This window comes from Zophobas morio, unplaced genomic scaffold (assembly GCF_036711695.1).
Source record: "Zophobas morio isolate AGI-343-1 ecotype UQ-CSIRO unplaced genomic scaffold, CSIRO_AGI_Zmor_V1 ptg000014l, whole genome shotgun sequence".
NCBI classification, from domain to species: domain Eukaryota; kingdom Metazoa; phylum Arthropoda; class Insecta; order Coleoptera; family Tenebrionidae; genus Zophobas; species Zophobas morio.
The window spans coordinates 2,680,638-2,699,549 of NW_026972119.1; the positions used below are offsets into that span (position 1 = coordinate 2,680,638).

The 18,912-nt window shown below is 31.5% G+C and overlaps 3 protein-coding genes and 1 long non-coding RNA gene across 6 annotated transcripts; 1 reads left to right on the forward strand and 3 right to left on the reverse strand.

Moving 5' to 3' along the window:
• Positions 1 to 202: 202 nt before the first annotated feature.
• LOC135128931 (synaptic vesicle glycoprotein 2B-like) lies at positions 203 to 2,846 on the reverse strand. The gene is made up of 10 exons (XM_064056009.1): positions 2,693 to 2,846; positions 2,439 to 2,636; positions 2,223 to 2,385; positions 1,997 to 2,172; positions 1,749 to 1,933; positions 1,266 to 1,456; positions 1,074 to 1,215; positions 851 to 965; positions 509 to 668; positions 203 to 455 (listed from the first exon to the last, which is right to left on the reverse strand). Exons 1-10 carry the CDS (start codon positions 2,778 to 2,780, stop codon positions 272 to 274), a joined length of 1,602 nt encoding a protein of 533 aa, XP_063912079.1. The 5' UTR covers positions 2,781 to 2,846; the 3' UTR covers positions 203 to 271.
• A 3,316-nt stretch (positions 2,847 to 6,162) lies between these two features.
• On the reverse strand, positions 6,163 to 11,335 carry LOC135129184 (synaptic vesicle glycoprotein 2C-like). 2 transcript variants are annotated; one of them, XM_064056297.1, is made up of 11 exons: positions 11,213 to 11,335; positions 10,951 to 11,154; positions 8,495 to 8,657; positions 8,256 to 8,437; positions 7,680 to 7,864; positions 7,435 to 7,625; positions 7,241 to 7,379; positions 7,066 to 7,180; positions 6,854 to 7,013; positions 6,672 to 6,799; positions 6,165 to 6,623 (listed from the first exon to the last, which is right to left on the reverse strand). In XM_064056297.1, exons 1-11 carry the CDS (start codon positions 11,262 to 11,264, stop codon positions 6,568 to 6,570), a joined length of 1,575 nt encoding a protein of 524 aa, XP_063912367.1. In that variant the 5' UTR covers positions 11,265 to 11,335; the 3' UTR covers positions 6,165 to 6,567. The 2 variants fall into 2 exon arrangements, with proteins under 2 accessions (XP_063912368.1, XP_063912367.1); XM_064056298.1 differs by lacking the exons at positions 10,951 to 11,154; positions 11,213 to 11,335 and adding an exon at positions 10,561 to 10,836 and having other exon boundaries at positions 6,163 to 6,623.
• A 191-nt stretch (positions 11,336 to 11,526) lies between these two features.
• Positions 11,527 to 14,209, forward strand: LOC135129186 (uncharacterized). Its single transcript, XR_010280523.1, has 3 exons — positions 11,527 to 11,779; positions 13,452 to 14,068; positions 14,128 to 14,209. It is a non-coding gene; the product is annotated as an uncharacterized LOC135129186 (long non-coding RNA).
• On the reverse strand, positions 13,904 to 17,065 carry LOC135129185 (synaptic vesicle glycoprotein 2B-like). 2 transcript variants are annotated; one of them, XM_064056301.1, is made up of 11 exons: positions 16,862 to 17,065; positions 16,598 to 16,801; positions 16,374 to 16,536; positions 16,139 to 16,320; positions 15,902 to 16,083; positions 15,661 to 15,851; positions 15,466 to 15,610; positions 15,294 to 15,405; positions 15,082 to 15,241; positions 14,835 to 15,031; positions 13,904 to 14,779 (listed from the first exon to the last, which is right to left on the reverse strand). In XM_064056301.1, exons 1-10 carry the CDS (start codon positions 16,947 to 16,949, stop codon positions 14,848 to 14,850), a joined length of 1,611 nt encoding a protein of 536 aa, XP_063912371.1. In that variant the 5' UTR covers positions 16,950 to 17,065; the 3' UTR covers positions 13,904 to 14,779; positions 14,835 to 14,847. The 2 variants fall into 2 exon arrangements, with proteins under 2 accessions (XP_063912371.1, XP_063912369.1); XM_064056299.1 differs by having other exon boundaries at positions 13,904 to 15,031.
• Between the last annotated feature and the right edge of the window lie 1,847 nt (positions 17,066 to 18,912).

The window sequence follows — 18,912 nt, forward strand, 5'->3', positions numbered from 1 at the left end:
GTTTTGTGGAGTTTATAACATTTGGAATTTCCAAAAAAAATTATTTTTCCATTTCTCTAAAATTTCTTTGTCTTACTGATGAAGATCACTAGTAAAATGGTAATGGTTATTTGATACGACGAAATAATTTCATCCGTTTCAAATTTCAGAAAAAATGAAGAAAAACTTATAATCAGGCTTGGGACACAGTAAACTAACAAAATTTAGTAGAATTTTATTTACAGTGCATTACAATACTTCAGTCTTCACCGTCATGTACATAATTTGAATTTTATTCCAATGCTTTTAGATCTGTGTTTGGTAACAACATTGATAAAAAGCCACAACCTAATATTACACCACCAATTGAAAAAAATGGAGGAGCGCAGCCGCTTCGAAGAAGAAACGGAAACACAATATTTCCTATCATTGCTCCACTTCTAGCCAACATCATTGCAAGGGATACCGTCATTGTCCTAAAATTACACATGTTAGGCAATGTTTAAAAAAAGATATATTTTATCTGTACCTTAGGGTTGTGGGAAATAAATCAATAATAACTGTTAAAACAACATTTGTTGCTACACTTGTGGACGCTACAAACAAGGAAGCAAATGTAACTGCAAATGCTGTATTTGTTGAGAAATATATCAAAAAGGCACAAAATCCAGAAATAGTCGCACAAACACCTGAAAGAGAGTTTAAATAGTAGGTAAGTAATAGGTTCACGCAAAAATTTTGTGTCGCGTTGCCGGCAAGCCTCTGCTTGTGAATTTAACGCACTTTAATAGTGAATTGATTTTATTAAAAATGTAAATGTAGTAAGTATAAGATTCAAAAGCAGCACTAACAGCAGTACGATCATACTTACTTAAGAGCTTCTTTTTTCCTAAAATATTGATAAGGTATCCAGCAAAAAAATAACTACACATTGAAACTGATGCCACAATGATGGAGTTGATGTAGACCGGAGAATTATCGAGATTCTGTAAAAGAAATATTTATTTAAGAAAAATATTGTACTTGGGTTATATGATTTGTAATAATAATAAGTATATGTAGTAAAATGCGTTAAATGTAAAGAGTATAAATACCACAACGCATCCATCCGATGTTGGTGAAGGCTGCAATATTTCCAACATTCGACACAGGTCTGCAGTAGATCCATTGTTAAAATGTTGATAGTCAGTTATAGCTTGAAAAATTTGGGGTAACCAGAGACGCAAGGAATTCAAACTAAATAAGTGATTATAAATCAATTTTAAAACATTAACACAACAACTTACCTCATAGTAAACAAAGTTTGAATTATACACACTAATATAACATGCTTCAGGTAAGGTGGATAAAATATAGGTTTCATTTGCTGCCACCCTTCTTTAAGGGCTTGAATTTTACTCCGATTGGCTGTTACTACACCTCCATGTTGATCAGGTTTATTCTTTTTGAGTTCTATTTCGTCAATAAGTTTTTTAACCTAAATTTGTTGTTTTACAGTCGCAAGTCGTGTTTGTGGGAAAGAGCAATTCAGTTAAAAAACTAACATTAAATTTAATAATTAGTAGAAACTGCACTAAAACGTCTTGATATATAACATAAATTGAAAAGCTTTCTCATTTTGTTAAGAAGGGCGATTAAAAGGGGTTCATATTTTCAACTATTTCATCAGTGTAGTTATAAAATAGTATGACTTAAGACAAGTAATTTAAAATAACTGCTCTTTTTTTAAATGGGTGCAAAGAAATATGAAATATAACTAAATGAGTTACCGGATAACTTTCAGGAGGGTTTCCTGTATTCATACTGTAGACATTTTGAAACACTTTCAGTGCTTTTTCATTTTGTCCTATTGTCATTAAAAATTTTGGACTTTCTGGCATAAATATAAAGATTATGGTACTAAGGATAGACGGTACTCCACAGAATAAAAGATATATGTTCCACGAATGAAGTTCTATAAACCAAGATTTTTATTTTGTTAAGGACATTCATTACTGAATCAAGGGGTTGAACTTACCAAACAAATTATTAGAAGTCGTCAAATTTTGAGGTAAAATAGCCCAGGCCAAAAGTGGTAGAATTACAGTACCAAAGTTAAAAATCGCTCCAAGGACCAACTGCATTCTTGCGCGATTTTTAGCACATTGGAATTCAGATATATATGAGGTAAGTGCGGCAAACGGACCATTTATTCTGTAGGAACGACATTACATTTTAAGGATTAAATAAATTTTAGTACTTACATGAAACCTCCTAAAAATTTTGAAACTATTAGCCACGTTTTTGTTTGGGAAAAACCGCTTAATACTACAAATGTGGCGTCCAAGAAAAATCCAATCGTTAAGAGTTTTTTTCTGCCCAAGGTATCAAAGAGAAATCCCCATATTAATGCACTCGAAATCATCCCTTTTGTAAGTTGAAGTTTTCATGTTATGCGTAAATATTCATTAAAATTTTACCTAAATATGTAGCTGCATTTAGTAATCCCTTGTCGTCTAAACTTAGATCAAGGTCACACTGAGCTGCTGGAAATACATACGACATCGTTGTTGTTTCAAAAATAGAGGACCACCCAGCTGGAATGGCAATTAATATGAGCAAAAAATTAAATTTTCCAAAACCAGTTGTTGAGATTGCTGTTTCAAAATCAGCTGGACCTAAGTTCAAAATGCCATATAATAATAATTGCAATGTGAAAAGAAGCTGTACTTACCGGATGATAGGTCTTGTTCATTTTTTCCACTTTCGGTTACATGAAAAATATTTTTTGAAATTTTGGTAATGGAATTTTTTTTAGTCATTTTTATTACTGTTTAGACTTTACATTTGACTAATGACACTAAGAGACAAAACCTGAATATATTTATTGAAATGTGTGCTTATCTCTGTATTCTTAGTGAAATGCAAAGTTAGAACAATACCACTTTTCAATGATAATCTTTTGAGTTCGTCAACATAAAAATCTTAAAGTACACAACATGATTGAAATTTCTGACAGAAAATACCTTAATAGAACTATCGTATATTGTAAAAAATGGTCCAACTTGACCCAAATTTTAGGTTTCTTTTTCATTTTAGCAAGGACAAGAAAGAAAATAAATATCAAAATTGGTCGAAAGATATTTAGGCAGAACAGACTGAAATACAATAAAACAAATCCAGCTTTTTCGAAAAATTATAAAATTTGATTTTGCGAATTTTATTTTTTTATGAGAACCCTTGACCCAAATTTTAGGTTTCTTTTTCATTTTAGCAAGGACAAGAAAGAAAATAAATATCAAAATTGGTCGAAAGATATTTAGGCAGAACAGACTGAAATACAATAAAACAAATCCAGCTTTTTCGAAAAATTATAAAATTTGATTTTGTGAATTTTATTTTTTTATGAGAACCCTTATAAATTAAAGTGAAGATATGTATGTAACGTTAAAGTAAATGTAAACAAGCGTGCTGGGCGTACGTACCAAATGAGTTTTCCCTTAAAAATGTTTGTGATGACGTCATCAACATTTTTGCAAAGGCACGTATATCACTTTAGATAGGTAGAGTGTAATACTAATGATAACAGTATTGTATTTTCGGGAAACTTGAGTGAGCCGTTCCCGATTTTATCAATAAAATCAATAGACTCATTCATTAATTTTGATGAGCCACCCTGTATAAGAAATTTAAAAACTTTTAATGCAATGATAAATCATCATATTTTGGACATTTGAGACAGGATTTATTGGTCAAAAATTTGAGTTAACGTCATCAATTTTTTGAGATGGGATAAACGAATTTCAAACTTAAATTGCAAAATATTGTTATTCAGTTATGAATTTTTTCCAAAAATTCTGGAAGTCTAGAGTGAAAACGGCCGACACGGATTCACACACCACAAGTGCACGAGTATCTTATTTTTGAAAATTGAAAAACTTGTTATTCTAAATTTTGAAAATGACGACATCTCATTGGTGGTGGTGATGATTAGCCAAATTTTAGTTAGCATTTAACCATCTACATAATATTCCTAGTATACATACAAACAATCGGTCCAGTAGTTTCGGAGATTACTTGTCTAACAAAAATGGATACAGACACCAGACAAACAGACAGACGGAAACGGGAAACGACTTTTTTCGTACTCTGGAGGTCATGAAACGTCGAGAGAATACAAATGGTCATTCGTCCAATGGACTCGATTACTAGCTTACGCTCAGGAAGTAAAAAATTGGTCCAACGTTACTTCGACAGAACTTCTCTCGCCCCTCAAGTACAATCTAAAAAATTCCGCTTCTTTGAAAAATTATAGAAAATTTGTGTTTTCTGGTAACCTTTATGTAGTAAAAACCAGTGGTGTAAATGATACCTCGAAACCCCTGCGCTGCGGATGTGCAAATTCCAAGGAGGTGCCTCCCGCAGATATACAGACAATATGAAATATATTTGAAGCAAATAACCAACGGAAAAGAGTAGTATTATCAGTGTACATGATTCGATTGTTTATGTTTATACCTCGAAAGAATGTCACGTAGAAATTTGTTTAATTTGAATGAATTGTTTCCTCAAAACAGAAGACTAAAATTATTAATTAAGCTACAATGGAACAAAATGTTTTGAATATGATTGTTATTATTCTTATTAGATCATAATTAAATAAAAACATGGGTATGCTCAAATTTTCTAGAAAATGAGCTTCTTAATTTGATCAATAAAACATTGGTCGAAGGCTACAAGTATAATCCAACAAATTCAGCTCTTAAAAAAAATTATAAAATTTGGTTTTACGATTTTCGTTTTGTGATAACCGCTCTAAAGTAACAACCAGACGCATAAATAATACCCCTTATCCTTCAGCACTAGGTAATAGCAATTTGAAGCTCAAGTGTTTATGTTTATACATTGAAAGAATGTCACGTAGAAATTAGTTTGATTTGAATGAGTTTATCTTCTCAAAATAGAGGACAAAATTATTAATTAAACCACAATCGAACAAAATGTTCTTAACATTGTAATTCTTATTTTGTCATTATTATATAAAGACGTGCCTATTCTTCACATTTTCCAGAAAATGGGGTGGCTCATTCTTAATTTGACCAATAAAAAATTTGTAATAAATGACGTCATTAACATGGATAATTCTAGTCACAGCACAAAAGGAAAATAGTCACAGCTTTATACCAATGTAAAAAAAAATGAAAGGGCCAAGTTTAGCATCGAACCCACAATCGTATTACCGCAGGTCGCCGTTTTGTCCGATACACCCACTGCGCCGTGGAGACGTACAAACCGTGTGGAGCATAAAACGTTATTATACCTTGCAAATATTTTTGCGAAAATTTGATCGTTTAGCGAAAAAACTGAAAGCGGATTCGTACATTACACGTATATGAGTATATTTTTGTGTAACATTCAAATTATTTTAAAATACCATTCATTAAAATGACGTCATCCAATTGTTGGTGGGGATGATTAGCCAAATTTTGGTTAGCATTTAACCATCTACATAGAATGATAATATAATTAATATACATAGAAAATTTGACAACACTCAGTCCAGCCGTTTCGGAGATTACGTGTCTAATAAAAATGGATACAAACACTAGACAGACAGACGGAAACAGGAGCCTGCTTTTTTCGTACTGTAGGGGTTATGAAACCTCGAGAAAACATAAAAATGGCCATTCGTCCGATAGAGTCGATTACTATACTTAAAGTTATTTAGGTAGACCTTCCTTCGCTCCTGAAGTACAATCGAAAAAATTCAGTTCCATAGACGAATTATAAAATTAAAAATTAAAATAAAAAAATGTGTGGATCGTTACATTTGAGGTATGCATAATTTCATGTGAGTTTTTTTTTTTGATAAAATTTTGTGATGATATCATCAACTTTTTAATAGGGATAAATATATCATATTTTATACTAAAAGACCAATTTGAAGTTGATTTCACATGGCAGTTGGAAACGGGAAATCTAGATTTTCATACTCTAAGGGTTATGAAACGTCAAGAAAACGTGAAATAAGCCATTCGCCCAATGAATCCTATTACAGTACTTCTCTAACTTACAATCGGAAAGTAAAAAAGGCAAGAAGGAGAGCCAGGGCAAGGATCAAAACGAGAACAATAATAAAGTTAATGATAGAGGTTACATAATATTATTATTACATCAATTGTAAATAATTTTTTGATTATTCCTGTAGATGATATTACTTTATTTGTTTAGATAATTCAGATTATTTATGCCAGTGTTGACTACACAAACGATCGAGATGACACTTCATTCGAAATGATATTGAGTAGGTACCATTGCGCAAATAACTGGTAAAGTTTAGTTAAATCAGTATTTTGCAAACTTATTAAATTATAACAAATCCAACATTTTATTATCAGAAAACTTGGGAGAAAATTAACAATTTTATGACATTAGAGCTTGTCGACGCTTCCAAAATATCACCGGATGAAATCATAAAACCGTGTTCCAAAAACACGCACAATTTTACGTTGTACTCTCCCTTATGTATTTCTTGCTTGGTATCCTTGGAATTTTTGTCGCTGATTCAATTTTGGTATGACAAATGTTGGTTCGTGCAAGATATGATTTTTAAATCAACTCTTTCATGTCAGAATTGGGCAGCAATAAGGAGACGAAAGATGAAACTGAAAATTCAAGTATACTATTTAAGATCGTATTTAACATTAAATTACCTATTGCGAGAGATCCAATTGTAAAGAAAGGTGGTGCACAACCGGCTTGAATAAGTAGTGGAAATACTAAATTTCCAATCATAGACCCTATTCTACCACACATTAAAGCTGTAGCAAGTGACATAGTTCTGAAATGTGAATGATTTTTGAATTAGTTAAAATTTTGATCCATAAGTTACTACCTCAATGTTGTTGGGAATAACGCAATATTTACAATCACTACGACGTTGGCAGCAGATGTAGATAAACCCGTAAATAGTGCTGCAAAAGAAACAGCAAATGTTGTGTTAACAGAAAAATAAAGAATAAAAAGACATCCTCCAGCAAATACGCCTAGCACAACTGCAAAATATGGTATTAATGCAACGTTCTCAATTTTAAATGCAAAGTGTACATAATAAGGTTTTCTTGTTTATACTATTGATTAAACAAGCAGTAAGAATTTCGCATAACATAACGGTAATATTGACTATCATCGAATTGAGATAAACCGAAGCGTTGTCCACGTTCTGAAAAATGTCAAGGTATTAGTCAATTGTGTAGCAGATACTTTTCTAGTCAATACTAACAAATTCGCAATCTGTTTGGTTCGAAGGTCGAATTAGTTCTAAACTTTTGCAGAGATCAACGGATGAGACGTCATAGTAATACTGATAATCATTTAGAGCTTGAAAAATTTGTGGCAGCCATAGCCGAAAAGTATTTACGCTGTAAAAGTGATTTGTCAACGGTTAAATATTAATTACTATGTGATTCTTACAACCTCATTGTAAATAGTGCTTGTATCGAACAGATTAAAAGCAAAAGTAATAAAAACGGTGGAAAAAACAAAGGTCTTATTTGTTGCCACCCTTCCCTGAGAGCTTCAATCTGACTTCGTTTAGCTGTAACTTGTCCACCGTGTTGATTGGGACTGGTTTTCTTCAGCTCTGTTTCATTAACAAGTTGCTTGATCTGAAAAAATATGTGTGACAAAACTGCAAACATTTTAAAAACTACATAACTTACAGGAAAAGTTTCAGGTGGTTGTCTTTTATTAATCGAGTACATTTTTTGAAACAGTGCCAAAGCTTTTTCGTTTTCTCCTACCGTCATTAGAAATTTTGGACTTTCAGGCATAAATGCAAAAGCAATTGCGCTTATGATAGGTGGAAGGCAACATATCAGAAGTAAAATGTTCCATGAATAAAATCCTATTAGAGTAAAATTTTACTAGTTTCTAACTTTTTAAATCATGGTTTGATATTAAAACTAAACTTTATAAATTTTATGTGAATGCAAATGCCGTGTACTTGCATAGTTGTTTGGCAAAAATTTTTGGCAAAGCCGTTTTTTATTTTCCTAATAACGATGTTCGAAATATTTTTTCTTTTATTTGTTTTCTTATATTCTATCGATATCTCTGCTGACAATGGTTTTGTGTACCAAATTTATTTTTTTAAAACCCTATAATGCATGAATAATATTTTTAGTATCCTTGGTAAAAAAGGGAAAATTTCAAATTTTGGTATGATTACAATTTTATGAGCGCTGTAGTTTCAGCAATGACAGCTATATTTAATATTATGGGTAAGAAAAACTTACTAAGGCTGTCGTTGAAAATTGAAAAATGTATATTATTCGATAAAATGCCCCACGATAACCAAGGAAATGCAATACCACCCCAACAAAAAACTATTGCAATGAATAACTGCATTCGTCCTCTGTTTTTAGCACTATGAAATTCAGAAACGTACGTTGAAAGAGCTGAGTACGGTCCATTAATTCTTAAAATATTATAAAAGAAATTATTGGCTTCGGTTATTTTGCTTTGCGTTACTTACATAAACCCTCCAAAGAATTTGGCCGTGATTAGCATTGCCTTGGTTTGGGAAAATGCGCTCACTAAAACACAGAGAAAATCCAGGAAGTAACCAATCATTAATAGTTTCCTTCGACCTAGGGTGTCGAACAAGAACCCCCATATTACACCACTTGAAATCATTCCTAAAATTTATTAAAAAATGACAGAATCAGTCATACATACTGTAAGAACATTCTTTGATATACATGCTTTGTTGATGGTGCTCTTGACCATTTCTCGTACTATTATAGGTTTTAATATCTTAGGATAAATATTTTTTAAAATGATGTTTATTGAAAAGTGCCGACTTTGATGTAACGGGTGTTTAATTGAAAAAGTCATCAAGTAGAAAATGTAGTGAAAATTGCATGTGTTTTATTAATCCATACTATTGTGTGCAGATTTTCACGAGAAGCTCCGCGCCTAAAAAATTTAAGACGCAACCAGAGATACAATTTCAAAACCATCTTTGATATTCCATACCATTGAAGAACAGCAATTATAGCAAGTATGATATAATAATAAAAATAAATAGATATATTACTATTAGACTTTATGCAAAATGTATTCAAACTATGAAAAAACTTATATGATTTTGATATATGGTGAGAAGAGTAAAATATAGTTACTACTTCGCGTTTGTGTACAGTTTGTGTGGTTTGTGTTTGTGTTTCTATATAGGAAACATCCTGACGAGCTCTTGTTTTGAATTTTTTGTTTTTGTTTTAACCTAAAGTTGCTTATTGCCAAATTATCAAACTATGTATTACTAAAAAAAAAAGAATGATAGTAAATGTATTAAAGACTGGTTGCAATCGTATTGTTCGTTATGTTTAGCATTTTTTAGCCGATGGGCTTTACATGAATAACTATGTATAATAGACATTTGACCGAGTTGTTAAAAAGCATTAATTTTATTAAACGAAAAAGTGAGGTTCGGTAGTTTATTGTACATACCTATATGTGCTTCACAATGTTTACAAAAAATCAAGGTAAACTTGATGAATTTTTTTTAATCGATTACACAGGCCTGCGATGGTTTTCCCCCAACAAAATCTAGTAGTAATTTCGGTAGGTCTTAGATACTCATGTATAAAAAAAAATTGCAAAAATTTCTATCACGTACAGTTTCTGCAAAAAATATTTTTTTCGGTTTTGTTCTTAGTACTATAAAAATTAACTTCTATATTTTGTGGTAATAATATGTATGGATAATGGTCTTGATATTTCATTTCGTGTTCAGCTTAGTAAGAGTTATTTGTGTCAACTATGCGCTTACTACCCTGAATTTAAAGAAAAATTACTAATGTCTTCTCGGAAATGGGTTAATTCTTCAGATAAGTTTGCTGACACCAATGATTTGGATGGAGCCACAAAATCATACAGACGATTGTTACTTTTGCTGTTCAAATATAAAATGATATAATGCGAAAAATGTAACAGCAATAACATATCCTATCGTGAATACAAGAGAAAACGCTTAAATCAGAGCTTTGAAGAAAGAAAAAAAGAAGCTTCTTGATTTATTTGTTTTTTTAAGTATTGTTTATAACTAATTTAGTTCATTTAATAAATAAACATTCAATTTTATATTCTTTATATTTTATTTTTTCATAAAAATTCTTTGAAAAACTATGAATATTTAGGCCTACATAAAAATAAATCTCGATGTGCTACAAAAAAACTAGAGTTATATTTTAATTCGGCATACATAAATATCTAAAAAAAACAATATTATTTAAAAGGGAAATTAAAAGTTATATTTCGCAGGCCTGTGTTATCCAATATCTTTTACGAATATAATATAATAAAGACACATTTATAATTAGCTACGTGAGATGTTAATATCAACAATATTTTTAATTTTAATTTTTGAATTTCATCCAAAGTTTTGAACAATTAAGTATATAAAAGTTCAGGAAAAGTCAATTTTGGCGCCGAGATTTACTATACTTGTTTAGAGATTACACACTTATCAGTACAACACTGCATTCAAGGTTTTTGTTTAGTAAAAATCGTTAGAATAGTTGCATACGTTGCACTTACTTTTAGTGAGAGACGAAGCATATTCCAGATTAGATAACAAGTACGATGTATCATGCATAAAAACATACTTTTAATGATGTCTTTACCACTTAAAAAAAATCGCTCAATTTAAAGATCATGAGGTTAAAAAGAAAAGGAAAAACACTTTTTCTAAAGTCCAAAACCATGAATGTAAAAATTTTTAAAATACTATGACGTTGTGTTATCATGTTATCAACAAAAATTGCCACTAAGATAGATATAGTATGTCTGCTCTTATATATATTTTGTGTCCAATTTAGGCTTCGCTATCGTTGTAGTGTTTTTTTTTGTCGAAATTGCTTCTTTTTGTTGGTAAGATGACAATCATTTCTATCATACTAAGTACAAAAATATTTGAAACTACAGTACCCAAGTAGGTAATGGCGTTTAGTAATCCTTTATCTTCTAAACTCAAGTCGAGATCACACTGAGCTGCTGGAAATACGTACGACATTGTAGAGCTTTCAAAACTGTTTGACCAACCCGCAGGGAAAATAACTAAAATCAGAAGTAAGTTGTATCTTCCAAATCCTGTTGCCGATATTGCAGTCTCAAAACTTGCTGGACCTGCATCTGTAAATAAATATAACTGACATAGTAAATGCGAGTGGTTGTCTCAGTAATTTCTTACCGGACGGAACTTTATTGATATACACCCTTTTATTAAGAGTATCATTAGTCATGTTGATATCAACGGTAAAACTAACATTAACCTGTTTACTTATTGCACTTATAGCACCTGCATTCAGCTTATCTGCTTTACTACTTATTAAAATTTACGAACAATGCACAATATTAATAATAATTAAAGAATGAGATCGGCACTAATTACGTCTAATAAAACCTCATAAAAACAGACTAGAATTTATGCTAATGTTATAATATTATAAGTATATTACATATAATAAAAGAAGATAACGTATGCAGTTTATAAGAATAGAGTCTCTCTTAACTGCACACAATGATTGATTTGTGAAGGTATGTAGTCGTATACAAAAAGTCTAAATATATCTATAGAGCAAATCATACTACAGTGGTACAGACTACATAAAAATAGAAACAAGTATGTGCCAGCTATGCAAGTATTGTAATCCTTCTGGTGAAAGGCTACTTTCATGTATGTCAAGATTTCATGACTCTAAGGTATCATCTGTCATCTGTTGGAATTTTATCAAAGAGATCATCCCTGAAATTTTAGGTATATTTTAAGGGTATTGTGTAGGTGATACATTTTGCATAGTATTCGTAAATACTACTTGAATTTTGTAAAATAAGATACTTTTATTCTTATGGTTAATAAATCCACTTTTTGACTTTTTACACTAGGTATCCACATGTTTGGAAATTTAACGTTTTGCTTTTCTAGGTTTTAATTTTTAATGTTGGACGATTTAACCATACCTTCTCTGAAAAACAGTTACTAAGTTTATATGGCTATATTTTAGATATAAATTTATTATATTACCGCGTTAAATTTGAAAAGGGTTTCGACGTTTCGTAACGGGCACGTTCAAGAAATGATGGACAAGAGAATGAAAAGTTCATCAGAGTAGAGAAGTAAGTAAATCTCTTCTAACAAGGAAATTCTTTTCAAATTTGACACGATGCAAACCCGGAAGACGTTTATTAATAGAACGGTTTTTGTTGCAACCAAAGAACGGCTTACCAAAGTAAAGTTTTCCATAAAAAATTGGTCTAAAGTTATTTAGGCAGAACTCTGAAGTACGAGTACAGGTGAACAAATACAGTTTCTTCGAAAAATTACAGTCTAAATTACCACGAGACGTCTGTTGATAGACCTACACAATTTAACACACACGTAAACTGAAATACGTTTTTACATTTTATGTTTATTACATTTTTCTATTATACAGAATTAAGCCTAAAGGAAAGTGTTTTGCGATCTATATTTCGTAATAACTAATTTTTATTCCATTTTTATTTCCATAGATCACTTATTTTCTTATTTGTTTTTAGTTATCATAACCCTCCTCGTAAAATATGTTGATGATAAGATGACTGTTTTTTACATTTTTTATAAGTTTACAAATTATGTGATGAAGTATATATGTGTTCTTGACGTCCACCAACGTCACAAATTAATTTCTCCCAATAACATAAGCGGCAACATGGCCACGAAAACGTTACGTTAAAATCTATGGTTGGAAGACTTTCATTATCCCAGGTTCTGATACGAGAAGGAACCACTTTTTTTTGCCAGGCATGTTAAAATTTTGAATTTTCTTGGCGCTTGCGTAAAATTCTGTTTTGGCTTTACCGAGATGTCATTAACAATCTGTAGTTCTGCTATTGCCACTGTACGAAAATTACTAGATGCATAGGGGAAATAATTTTATGTTCCAAAATAAAGCTAGAGTTGTTGCGCTTAAAAAAAAACGTAGGTACTTTCGTAACACTACATTTTGCAAATATATATATATTGTATCGAAGTAATTGTTTTTGAAAGAAAACAATTATGTAGTTCGCCTTCCAGCTATTACTAAGTATTCTTCTGATCGTTTATCTTCAATACTAAACTTATATATAATTACAATGTTTTTATATACTAAGCTGTCTTGCACAGAGTATAGTCTCGTTGTTACATTGTCACTGTAATTGACAGTTTTTATTTCTTCTGTTGTCAAATCACACTTTTTTTAAATTCCTCATTTAACTATTAAAAGTTAGGAATAAATTATGTATTATTAATGATTATGACCAAATTCAAGGCAATTCGTATACAACTCATTTCATAATTTGATTTATTTTTGTAGCACGAGCAAAATTAGTCAATTGTTGCACTTGTCAGAAAGTATTTTAAGTTACCTTTGATTGTGTTGAATTTAAAATGTTTGTTATATTGTTATCAGGAATACAACACAACTTACCGCTAGCACCACTTGACATGATACCAACACAAGTATCGCAGTGTGTCGACTGCTTTTTTATATCAACTGTACAAGGATAAGCAGCCATTCACCTTCGCATGTTTTTATTAATAATTGTACTTTGTAGAAAAATATTAAGAATCAGAAAAATATATTTTTGTTTACTTAATTTTTTTTATAAAACTAACAACGATTACTAGACTCCTTTAACAGTTTTCTAAAAAATTGCACCCCCATTTAAAAAATAAACATTGATAAAAATTAAACTTTCCACCATTTTTAGCGTTAGAGAGTTGATAAATGAGTGTTGCCCTAGTTTGTCTTTATAACGTTCGGATATTTAACAACAACAACTAATTTGCAAAATCTAATATCTTTCTTTTAAATGTATGAACATATTGTTACGTTTTACAGGTGATTAAAATCGGCGTGGGTTAAATTCAACAATTTATTTCTTAATAACTCGAATTTACACGACTCATTACACAGCGATTATGTACAAAATAATTCCAGCGCAATTTGGCTAAACTCTGTCTTCACTGAACCAACTCGACTGAATCCATCTCTCGTTATTTGCAGTATACTAACTGTTCCCGACGGTGGGTCTCATTTAAACAGCTGTACGGTCCTTCTCGAAAGTCTTTGTCACCGGTTTTAGGCTTATTCTCGAACACCCGTCGCGACATCCGCTTCCAGGCTCTTCTCCGGACGCCGTCATGGACAATGAGTCATCGTCGCCGTATATACTAGAACCCATAGACGTCGTACCGGAGCGCCGTATGGGTTTATTTCGTAAAAATATGAAGCCAAAAGATGGGGATAAAAGTTTATGGTGGAACAATAACGTCTTGGAAAGCGGGGAAAGACGGGTGGTCCGGAGAGTTGAGTTGATAGAATTCCTTTTGTAGAATATATAGACGTAATGTCTGTACTTATGTAAATATAGTTATACTATGTATATACCTCTGTATGTCATGTACACACACATATACATAATCGTTTCGTGGAAGCCTTACCCACTGTTCTCAGAGTTTTGCTTCAAATTTGGTTTGTATACATACTGAAGAAAAGCTTCTTAACGTTAAAATTTAGTAAAAAATATTTTTCGTCAAATATATTTAAATTTAAAATCGAAAACCTTATAACATGGAAGTTGAACTACTCGTACCTAGTTGTAAAACAATTTGCATTTTAATTTTTTTGGTTTTTTATTGACCATTATACGACAACATTTTTAATACATTAATAATATCAGAGTTCTTCATCTAGAGAATTAGAAGCTAAAAAGGTGTCAAACCTTGGCTTGTCGTCTAGTCAAATATAAAAGAGTAAAAAATTTTTCTGAAGTAATTATCACATTCTTACAGTACGGTCGTCTTCATTCTAAAGCTTTTCGATCGGTATTCGGCAAAAACATGACAAGTAAGGAACACAATATTAGTATGGATCCAATTGTGAAAAATGGCGGTGCGCAACCCAATGAAAGTAAGAGCGGGAAAATCAAATTTCCAACCATGGATGCTGAGCGGCCAAACATCAATACCAGAGATATCGTCACAGCTCTGAAATGTAATGCTAAATAAGACTTTTTTCATTAAAATTAAGCGTTTACCTCAATGATGTCGGAAATAAATCTATTACAACTGTCAAGATTACGTTTCCACAAATACCTCCCGTTGATAGAAATAAAGAGGCTAATGTTACAACCATAGCTGTATTTTTGGAAAAATATATCGACATGGCGCATACTCCTCCACTTAGTGAAAGAATTCCTGTCAATTTTCAATAATTAAAATTTAGTGATTTTAATAATAACGTAATTACCTAAGAGCATTTTTTTTCCTGTTTTGTTAATAATCGAACCAGCTATCGCATAACCAGATATTGATACTCCTGCAACAATTATCGTATTCAAGTAAACTGATGGGGAGAAATTCTAAAAAAGGTTATTCAAATCACTTTAAAATGTACCATTTTGATAAAGTTGAATACGTACTACGTGGCAGGTGATGTTAGAATGTGTGGACGGCCTAAGTGCTTCCAACATAGTACATAGACTAGCTGTAGTACCATTGTTGTAGTATTGGTAGTCACTGATCGACTGAAATATCTGAGGCAACCACAACCTCAAAGTATTTACTCTGTAAATAACCACTGAGGAACTGTCAACAATTAGTTTGTAAATACTTACGTTAACATAATTACTGACTGAATAGAACATACTAAAATAATATGTTTCAGATGGGGAGGAAAACATAACGGTTTTATTTGTTGGAAACCTTCCTTTAGCGCTTGAGTTTTGTTTCTTCCAGCAGTAATATGTCCTCCATGTTTTTGAGTTTCTAATCTTTCAGTTTTTGTTTCATCTTGCAGACTTTGAATCTAGAGCAAAACTCCTTATACAGTATATATTTAAGTGAAAAATTTGTTACCGGAAATTTTTCTTTATTTCCAGTGTTAAGAGAGTAAACTTTTTTAAAAATTGCCAATGCTTCTTCATTGCGTCCTACTGTCATTAAGAATTTAGGACTCTCTGGCATGAAGATAAATATTATTCCACTAATTAAAGATGGGATGGCACATACCAATAAAAATATGTTCCAAGAGTGTAGCACTAAAAAATTGTTTTGTACAAATGTGTTTGAGTTTCAAATGTTGAAAGAACATACCTACTGTGTCATTAAAAAGGTTAATAGAAATATCTTGTGGTAAAATTGCCCACGCTAGCAAAGGCAGTGCCATTGTTCCACAACTAACGATCATTCCTCTCACTAACTGAACTTTTGAACGATACTTGGAGCAATGAAATTCCGATAAGTATGCAGTTAACGCAGAAAACGGCCCGTTGATTCTGAAAAAGTTTTTTTTAATGTAACTTTTGTACTTAATTTTTGATAAACTCACATAAATCCACCAAAAAATTTGAAAATTAGCAGAAGTGTATAGTTTTGAGAAAACGAACTCATTATAACAAATGCAGCATCTAACAGGTAACCAGTAATCATCAGTTTTTTCCTTCCCAGCGTGTCACACAAAAAACCCCAAATGAAACCACTGGAAACCATGCCTAAAAAATACATGTCATAATGTAATGTTGTTTAAATATTATATGCATTGAGAAAATGTACCAACAAAAGTAATAGCATTCAAAGATCCCCTGTTGCTCAATGATAAATCTAAATCACAATGTGCTGCAGGAAAAACATATGACATTGTTGTCGTTTCTAACATATTGGTCCATCCTGAAGGAATTAAAAGCAAAAAGAGAAATATGTTGAATTTCCCGAATTTTGTGGCAGAAATTGCAGTCTCAAAATCGGCATTGTAAATGTCTAAAACAACAAACAAAAAATATAGTGTCAGTGAACGATAATATAATAATGAGGTCTTACCTGTTGTGTCTGTGACGTGACGGTGCTTGTTTTCAGTGACACTTTTGTCAACTTCGCTTGAGATATTAAATATTTTGCTCTTGGACATTATGTTTTTGAAATACTTCGAAGCTATTTGACGCACTGATAAGTAAAGGTAATTGTTCTAATTTAAATAAAAAGAGTTATTTAAATAAGTTTAAAGCAAGGGGAATTTTCCTTGTGCATGTCATCACAAATTCTTTCAAAGCGCGTAATCCATATTTAACATTGTTTAAATTTACGTAATATTTTCTGACATGCTTAAAATTTGTTATGTTATGACTGTGACGTATCTCATACTTCAAACAAATTTCAGCCTATTGCGTTTACTGGTGCAATACTGACTCTTCTTTTGAAATTGCAAAAAAGGGAGTAAAACTGTGATATAAAGAATAACTTAATGGTTTGCTTACATTTAAGTGTAGTGTTACAAGCCTAAAAGACACTGTAGTTAATCACTTAGTTTTGAAAAATGTATGCTTGTAACCACCACACACACCGTTACAGATACACTGATCATTATGTTTATGTTTTTTCGCTCATACTTTAATACACTGTCATCTCACATGGTCATTTCAATCAGCCATTAATTAATTGTTGCTTTAATCCTAATTTTAGGCATGTTACTGTTTATTTGTTTTTAGATTTGGGAAACTCGAATGGTATAAATTTATGATATCAGCAAGTGTCCACAATGAACAGTCGTTTTGCAGAACCACTTTTCTGGCACTTGTAAGATGCTCTTCCACACTTGCATCAATAGCATCCAAATTAATTGATTTTCAGCTCAGAGATTCCGACCATTAAGTTCAGAAGTCGCCGCCATAAAAATTATTTAAGCCTCTCATAATTGCGCTCACCTAGTAAGTAGTAATTATTATTTCTCACCCAGTAAGTTGTAATTATTATTTAAGTGAATAATTGTGAAGTAGAATTAAGTGATAAGTACCTATATGTGAATAATCAATAATAACACTGGTCAACAAAATTTAATTTTTTCTCTCTAACTTTGACATAATTGTAATGTTTTCGTTTAATTTGTCTCTGTGTTTGTAACAAAGAGCATAAATCTTATAACTTAGCTCAATTAAAAAAAATATGCATATTTGATGTTAGAAACACAAAATCAGGTAAAACAATTTAATTTTTGTATCTTTAACGGCAAAAAGTGTAGTATTAACAAAAGAACAACCATAAATAAGAAAAAAACAACGAATGTAGTTTAAAAAACGAAAAAAACAAAAGAAACAGCGAAGACCGACGTTTTTTCGGTTGCCTCCTATAGATTTTATTGGAGATCTCTCGCTTGATGGTCCCGCAGTATTCTGCGAGCATTTAGGTGTTCCATTGATCTTGGTAACGTTTTTCTATCGACAAAATGCCCAGATGGATGTGTTCTCTATGATGGTCACTCACGTCGTCACAATTTTTGGGGAAAAAATCAAGATGCGAGTGTATAAAATGCACTTTTAAGAATATGTTAATTTTAAATTTTTTATATGATGAGAACATGTCTCCTACTTACTAAAAGTAGCTTTCTTATTGTTTCCCAAGAAGTTTGTAGCAATTTGATTACAAAAAAATACACCTTATAGAAAGTTTCCTATTACTTAATAGTACGATTTTTGTATTTTTCAAGGATAATATTTTAAGATTACTTTTAAATGAGAGCTAAGTTTTGGTTTAGTCCTTTATAATATCATTTAAAATTGCTAATTAAATAATAATTGACTGCTATAATAAAAGTTAGAGCTTAGCTGTTGACCAGTGTAATCAGTACCCCAGTCATAAATAACCATTGTCATAATAAGACTTGTGAATAAAATTAAAGTTCTTTTTAAAAACGAGTTTATTTAACAAGTGGACGTAACTGGCGCGGATAGTGTTAAGAAACAAAAATCGTTTGAGATCGATTCCGAAAATAAAACCAATTCAATCGCTGAATCTTCGCAACATCTTCGCATCGCCTGCACACCGCAGAATTTCGGACAAGCATCGCCGAATTTTCCACATCGTCTACAGGACTCCTG